This window comes from Miniopterus schreibersii (assembly GCF_964146895.1).
Source record: "Miniopterus schreibersii genome assembly, chromosome: 1".
Taxonomy (NCBI): domain Eukaryota; kingdom Metazoa; phylum Chordata; class Mammalia; order Chiroptera; family Miniopteridae; genus Miniopterus; species Miniopterus schreibersii.
The window spans coordinates 19,872,244-19,880,295 of record NC_138101.1 but is presented as its reverse complement, the minus strand read 5'-3'; the positions used below and the strand labels follow the sequence as shown (position 1 = coordinate 19,880,295).

General features: G+C 41.1%; 1 protein-coding gene across 3 annotated transcripts in view; it reads left to right on the top strand.

Moving 5' to 3' along the window:
- The first annotated feature begins 6,781 nt into the window (after positions 1–6,781).
- ARAP2 (ArfGAP with RhoGAP domain, ankyrin repeat and PH domain 2) overlaps positions 6,782–8,052 on the top strand; it is a 136,964-nt gene continuing 135,693 nt past the window's right edge. For 2 of the 3 annotated variants that reach the window (XM_081132807.1, XM_081132808.1), the window contains exon 1: positions 6,829–7,793. In XM_081132807.1, the coding sequence (XP_080988933.1) occupies positions 6,886–7,793 (908 nt within the window). In that variant the 5' untranslated portion in view covers positions 6,829–6,885. Of the gene's footprint in view, positions 7,794–8,052 lie in introns of all 3 variants that reach the window. The other variant, XM_081132809.1, reaches the window with a different exon arrangement.

Here is an 8,052-nt window from a genome sequence, read left to right as displayed (position 1 = left end):
TTATAGAAATAAAAGTCTGAAGGAGAATGAAAGAGGATGGGTGTGTTTTGATGGATGGAAAATAGAGGTCAAGGTAGAGAACTTGGAGTCAGCGGAGGTTAGAGCACAGAAAGTAGAGGCGACCACAGTGAAGGGTGATGGCCTGACCGAGGAAACTGGGCTTCCCATAAGGGGGTTAATGGGGTAGTGTTGCCCCAAGCTAATGTTGGTGAATGGATGGTAGAGAAGGGGGATGCTAAATGACCAGTTTTACGGTGTTCTGGGGACTGAGCACTGGCTAGAACAGTAAGTTGGGATCCTTGACCTGTGACCTTTTGCAACCCACTCTGTACTCTGGGATGGAATAGTATAACACAAAGCATGTTTTCTTAAAACCACTTCCTCTTTCTGCGTGGCTGTGGGGAACAAACAAAGTAGAAGATGTTGTCTTTATGAATACTTGGTGTTAATATCTTGGTATTAAACAGTGATTTTGCTTGATATGCAAATACCATGGTACCTATTTCCTTTGATTATATTCTGTGCTGACGCAAAGGTGGAATTCTGTTAAGATCTGTAGCCTGAACTAACTAGTTCAGCAAGGTGTCCTCATGGAACACCCTAATTTTTTTTTAAAGGATTAGCTGTTTCTCCATAGTAAGTTTTTTAGCAATTTCAAGGCAGGGGCACTTCTTTTACCTATAGTGCCAGGCACCCTACGGGGGTGATTAGTTGTAGAGAATTGGAATAGTAAAAATGATACCTGTAGGATGTCACAAATCATCTTTCCTATCTACTGGTGCCACTCAGCCCTTATGACTAGCAAAAGCATTTTCTTACACATATCTGGATCTCCCCGGGAGATGGTTCCACTGTACTGAGAACCATCTCATTGTATTCTGGAACACAGTAAGCTCTCATTATTCTTACAACCTGTAAGACTTGTATTGATAACATTAAGAAGTTTCACTATTCATGTGGCAGTTTAATTTCTTTTTATTCGGTATTTTCTGAGGTTCCTTTCAGTCCTGTGATTCTGTGATTGTTAAACCTATTATTTTGACACATTTGCAATTTCTTAAGACTCTAAGGTTATGTTTCTGATTTTAAAATGGTGTGCTTTTTAAAAAAATGGATTACATTTATGACTGAATTCAATAGTACTATGTTAATTTTTCCTCCCCATAAGATACTGGAGTTAGGCACAGGTGATTCTAGAAGATATCAGCACTGAATAATTACTGACCTTCTGGTTTAATGAAGTGACCCATGGTTTCCAATTTTTTCTTCCCTAGCCCAACTGGAGGAAATGACAAAACTCCATTGGTAATGGCTGTGGGATGGGAGTGGGGAGTGCATCGCTGTGGTGGTTTTCCTTACTTGAGGCATTGGGACAGGGAAGGCTGTCCCAACCTGTGAGTTTTTAAAAACTCCATGGGTGGTTTTTATGTTTCCAGCTGCCCTCCTTGTCCTCCTGATAACCCATAACTCCTGATTTGATCTCTTTTTTGGTTAGATGGATTGGAGAAATCTGTATTTGAATCCTGTCTCTGCTCCTTACAAGTTTGGTGACGTAACTAGACAAAACTTTAAAACTATGTGTACTTTCCACTTTTCATCTTAAATCTCCTCAAAGCTGGGAAGAAGTCATTCAGCAAGCATTTGCTAAGCACCTGCTATACACCTGACAGTGTTGGAACTTAGGAGCTGGAGCACTGAACAGTAGACAGGATCCCTGCCCTCTTGCAGCAGTGCATAGATGTCAGGTAGTGACCGATGCCATGAAGATTGGTAAAGCAAGGGTGAGGAGCAGTGAGGCACAGGTATGCTCATACACATAGGGCCCTTAGGGAAGGCCTCTAAGGGGCCCATCTGAGCAGAGACCTGCCGAGGTGATGGAGTGAGCCATGAGTCGTGGGTATATGTTGGGAAACAGATTCAAAAGAGATGGAAGGATGAGAGGTAACGTCAGGTCGTGAGGTGGGAATAGGACTGAGGCCAGCTGGGTGGCAATTGAGTGATGGAGGGGGAAAGCCGGGGAAAGCCAGGGAAAGCTGAGAAGTCTCAGGGAGTGACTTATAAAATATATCACCTGGCTGCTGTATTGAGACTGGACTGTGGGGAAGGGGGTAGGTAGGAGACCAGGACAGAATCAGGGCTCTCAGTCAGGAGGCCTTTGTAATAGTCTAAGATCGATACGGTAATGGCTTGGACTAGGATGTGAGCAGGGCAGGTGGTGAGAAGTGGTTGGTTCAGGATGTAGTTCCAAGGTAGAGACCAGAAAGATAGTAGGATCATGTTTGCTAAGTGCTGTTGCAAGCCAGGCATGTAGCAGGTGCTCCTAAATGTTGCTTCCTTTTTCTTCTTCCTCTTGGAAATGGGTCAGGATAGGATGAGCAGATGCACAACCTCATCTGTCACGCCAACTCTTCATACACTCTCCAAACACGTTCTACATGTACACCATGCGCTAAGTTTATAAACAAATAAACTTGACTGGAATTTATTGGGCATTTTATAAGGGCTGGTGATCATCTTGGCAGAGTTATTAGTTTATAATGGGATAACAAAAAGTAATTATAATGGCAAACAGTTATTTAGCATTTGTTACGTGTAGTTGGTGTTCTGAATCCTTCACAACAGCCCTATAAAGTAGGTACTGTTATTATTCTCATGTTCCTGATGAGGAAACTGAGGCACAGAGAGCTTAAGTACTTGTCCAAGTTCACAAAACTAATAAATAGAGGAATTGGGATTTGACCCAGGTTGCTCAGCTCCAAAATCTTGGCTTTTGCACTGTATTGTCCCAGTTGTGTAGGGTACTATTGAATGAGTAGGATGTAATGGAGTGCTCTGAAGTAACTTCTGTGGGAAGATAAAGAAGAGAATTTATTTCTTTTCATCAGAAACCTTGTGAAAGAAACAGCATTTCAGTTAGACTTCAAAGAATGGGAAAGGTTTCAGCTGTGGGAAGGTAATGACTGTAGTGATGAAAAGAAATAATTATAATGATGGAAGTGAATGTTTGCTGAACACTTACATATACCAGAGGTTTTCAACCTTTTTCATCTCAGGGCACACATAAAGTAATTACTAAAATTCTGTGGCACACCCAAAAATGTATTTTTTGCCGATATGACAAAGCATAGGTATAATTTTGATTGATTTATGAAAATAATAATATTTGTAATACCTACCCTTTTTGCTCCAAAGAGACTTTTTAAAAAGTCAGGTACCCACACACTTGTATATAAGGATTTCTGGTACCAAGAACTAACCAGTCAGATAGATGTAACCTTGTTATGCAACATGACCAGTAAGACGCAACTCTGTTATATGACCTCTATATATTTATGGTTCAAGACAGAGCATTCACACCAGGTGGCTGTTGTTGTGTTGACTGTCGTCATTTTTTTAACTTGACAGTCAAGGGGTAAAGAGGTCAGTGCCCGACTAAATAGTCAGGTATTGCATGCTCTAAAAATTCTTGCAGCCCACTGGTTGAAAACTGCTGCCATCTGCGAAGCACTGTTTTAACACTTCCAGGTGGATTATCTCATTTAATCTTCACCAGTCCCGAGGTACCTTGGAGTATTGCCATTTTATGGTTAAGGAAACTGACATACAGACATGTGCCTGTGTTACCACTGCTAGAAAGTGTGGGAGGTAGGATTTGAGTCGGATTCCAGATTTGTGGGTAGTGTGTTAGGAGGGACATTCCATCCTAGGGGAGAAGAGTGATGAGCTTAGGCTCAGGTGACACGGTGTAAAGCATATTGGGGAGCGTGAGGGATTTAAGACTAATTACCAAATTTTGTTGAACATCTGTCAGCTTTGTGTTACAAGAACAGGTTCCTGGGCCTGTTATCAGCACTTTGTTGCTGTACAGCAGATCCACAGACCAGCACCTGGAGAGCCACCCACCTAGCACGTGGCATGTGTGCCATTGTGTCCAAGTGGAGGTCAGAACATGGAGGGCTTCAATTTCATATTAAGGAGTTTGAATGTAAGAGACTTAGAGTTAGGCCTGTCCATCTCTTTGCCTCTGATGACTGCGTATGGGCTAGCAGCCTCTAAAGAAAGAAGTGGGTCTGTCACCAAATATCTTTCACTGGGAACACAGTTAAAAAGCCAGGTGATTAGAGGATGAGCTGTTATTAAAGTGCACAGAGGACTGTCGGGCCCGTGGGAGGGAACCTATTCTGGGTCAGGAAAAGGTGTTAGGTTCACGAGCCATATTCAGATGTTGACTGATATGGAGAGAGATGTTTGGGTAGAACATTTGGTGTATCCATCCCCAGTCATCCACCCAGGAAGTATGTGTACATTACTGTAAGGGAAGGAAAGGACTTTGCAAATTAAAACACATGTGCACACCAAAAAACTAACAAAATGGGCCTCTCAACCAATTCTGCCATCCCTACTAACCTCTCTCCTATTTCTTAAACATGTCCCAAGCACTTGGCAAGTTTCAAAGATCTAGTTATATAATGAAAAAGGAATGACTTTATTTAAGGTCAATAGGAAGTCTTCACAAAGGAGTTAATACCGGCCTGTTCAGAGTTTTAAATTGCGCATAGGATTTTGCAAAATGTGTAGATTTGCAAGCAGATACAGCATATGCAAAAGGTATGGGGCTATTAAACAGTTGTTTGCCTTGGGAACGATAATTAACAATGAACTAAAGGATGTGGGTAGAATGTTTGGCACAGGTTGAACTTGAGCCTGCAGTCAGCATGTAGGAACACCTACGTTGCAGGAAATGTGTATGAGGTATGGTGTCTGGCACATAATTGCTGTTTACATCAGTAGTGGCTGCTCTTATTACTGGTAGACCAAGACTGGACCCTGTTTATGGCACCGTAAGAAGCTTAGACTTGATCCTGTTGAGGATGTGGTGTAATATACCAAATTTGGATTTTCAGTAACTCACTGATGCATGGAGAGTGGGCTGAGGGACTGGTTGAGTGTTGCAGTAATCCGGGCACGAGGTATTATAATGAAGGTCTGAACCGGGGCAAAGGCAGTGAGGGTGGAGGAGTGTATTGGTCAGTTCGTGCTGCTGCAACAAAATCCCACAGACTGCCTAGCTTAAAAAACAGGCGTTTATTTTCTCCCAGTTCAAGAGAACGGAAAGCCCAAGGTCATGGTCCCAGCAGATTTGGCAACAATTATTCCCATTTTGTGATATGCCAAAAAATTAGATAAATGTGTTCATCTATAAAATAATCGTTTATAAAAAGTGGTATATCTGAGGTCTAGGTTTGAATGTGGTGTTGAGGTTTAACTCTCTACTGGTTTCCTCCTGCCATTTTGTCATTTGGAGTGTGACAGAGAGATGCCTTATTGATAAATGCATGTCCTGCCTCTTTCATCTCTTGTATTTTTATTTCTCTGCTCCTGCGGTGCTGCCTGAGTATGATATGGACTTTCCGTCTTATCCTATACACTGCTGGTCAGGATTTGCTGATATTTTAAATAGTTGAGGCAATAGTTTCTGGGTTGTTGGCATGTAAGACATGCGGCATCTGAGTGGTGCCTTTTGGAGAACTATTTGAGCTACAATTTCCAGAAACATTGCACCGACTGACGCTTGTTCAGAGAATTTCCATTGTTGGGTGTGTCTCATTTTATCCTTGCAGTAGATGGGTGTTGTGCGTGATCTGTGCTTTTTTCTTTTTACTGAAGCATAATATTAAGAAATTTTCACATATGCATTTTCACAAAGTGAACACAGCTATGAAAAGAGAAACCTAGATAAATCAACTTTAAAAAAAATTATTGGTGTTGTTTGGGAGAAGAATGAACCTATGTGAATCTGCTGCGTATTAAGGAAAATGCGACCTTTAAACATTTTCGTTTTACTTTCATATTAACTTCCTGTTATATAATGTACTTAAGAATTAACTAATCATTCAGCTAGTCTTATCTTGCATGTCAATATTGTACATGTAATGCTGATGCTGTTTTGAAATGAGAATTATTGACCTGAGAAATATGTTCTAGCTGTGCTTTTTAAGAGAGCCTTTGAAGAAAGTGTAGTAAAGGGGAAAGTTGTTCATATCTAGTAGCTGTTAAAAAAATTATCTAAAACTTGGCAATGAAAAACAATGTACAACATGCTCCTTCAATACCTTGTTGGGGGTACTGTTTAATAGGCCCGTCCTCAGGATATTAATTGTAATTCTTGTGCTCCACTTTCATTTACTGTTGGGTTAAAGCCCAGAACTGGGAAGTTACCTATTCACTTACAGATTTTTCTCCAGTAGATACACAGCTCTAAAGGCTATGGTTTTATTGCCCTGTAGGACATTAACCAGTTTTTTGTGTGTGTTTTTTTAAAGTAACCTACCGGTCTTATTCTAACACTAAAAAAATGAAAAAAATAAAAGCCTTTTCTGATGGACTGTATAAGCCTGTTCCACAAATGCTCTTGGAACTAACCTTACCGTCCGTCTTACTGGTTCTTTCATTAATGATTCGAATAACATTTTTTACACATGTTCATTTTATAGTCGTGTGAGAGGCCTTGTTTGCCATGTTGAAATCATCGTCTGATGCTCCCATAGCATTTCTATCCTGTACCTCCACGCTCTACCTAGGAACTGACTTTGCAGGGCATCGCAGCAATGCGCAAAGATTCCAGACTCTCAGTGGGTGAAAGTAATTATGAAAATAGTGTAAGAGTTTATAATGTAAAACTAGGTTTTAATAACGAAAATGCCCTAATTAATTTTTTTTTTCTAGGCTTAAGCACGTAAAGCATTTGCTATGGAGAAAATACCATTTTGAGACATTTTTCTGTTGCCGGTGAGAGAGGAAGAACCAGTACAGAAGCATACCTGTGTGTGTGTGTGTCTCCCGGGACTGCTTTTCATCCAGCAGCCTAGTGATGAAGCCACCATTATGTCCTCAGTCAGTCAAGTAAATGTCGACATCCAAGATTTCCTGATGAGCATTAACTTGGAGCAGTATCTCTCCCACTTCCGTGAGTTTGGTTTTAATACCGTGAAGGACTGCGCGGTGGTCAATGACAGCGTGCTACACAAAATTGGAATATCACCTACAGGACACCGGAGGAGGATCATTAAGCAGTTACAGATCATCTTGTCAAAAATGCAAGATATCCCAATATATGCAAATATTCATAAAGCGAAGAAGAACGGTGAGGCTCCCGAGGATCACCGTGCTGCATCTTCCGATCAGGACACCTGCGTGGAAGTCTCGGGTTCACGCACTGTTCAGGCGCCCAGCCCGGCGCAGTTGGAGACTGTTATAAAAAGTCTTGATCACAAGGACGTTAGTGTGGAAAACAGCCAGCCTCTTAAAGCAGACAATGAGCCGTCTCTTCCTAAACACAACTTTCCCATTCCAGAAGAAGAACCGCACTTGAATTTAGGCTCTTTTCAAGATTCGTTATTTGGTACTGAAAATACTAAGATAGAATCTTTGATTACGAAGCAGACTGTGGATTGTACAACTGAAGCACAACAAACAGAAAAGGTTGGTTTCATCTCAGAAGATGAGAGCAAGCTTCCTAACGCAGACCCCGAGTGCCTTTCTTCCCTTGGCTGTTCCGTATCAGAAGCCAGTTCTGGAAATGGAACTAATGGTTTGTTAGAAAGATCACCACCGTCCCCTTTCTTCAACTTCCAAGGAGAAATGGTTGTAAATGAGTTGTATGTCCCATCCTCACCGTTCCTAGCACCTATGAGGAGTCGTAGCAAGTTGGTTTCAAGGCCATCTCGATCTTTTCTGCTAAGACATCGGCCTGTGCCAGAGATCCCAGGGTCAACAAAAGGAGTTTCAGCCAGGTAAGTACTTTTTATGATAAGTTGTAAGTATTCAGTTTGGTGGAATTTAGTTATTTTAAACAAATGTATTTTCAGTGATTTTTTTTTTTTTCTTTTCTAAATTTGACTTCTGTTTCAAATTTAACCAACCTTTTCTTCTCTTTTAAAACTTTTTTGTCACGCCATTTCACCTGAACATTATTTTTCAGTCTTGGGCTTTCAGCCATTTAATTGTGGGAGCATCCTTTCTTTTTATTCTATGTGGACATTCCTTCCTCTG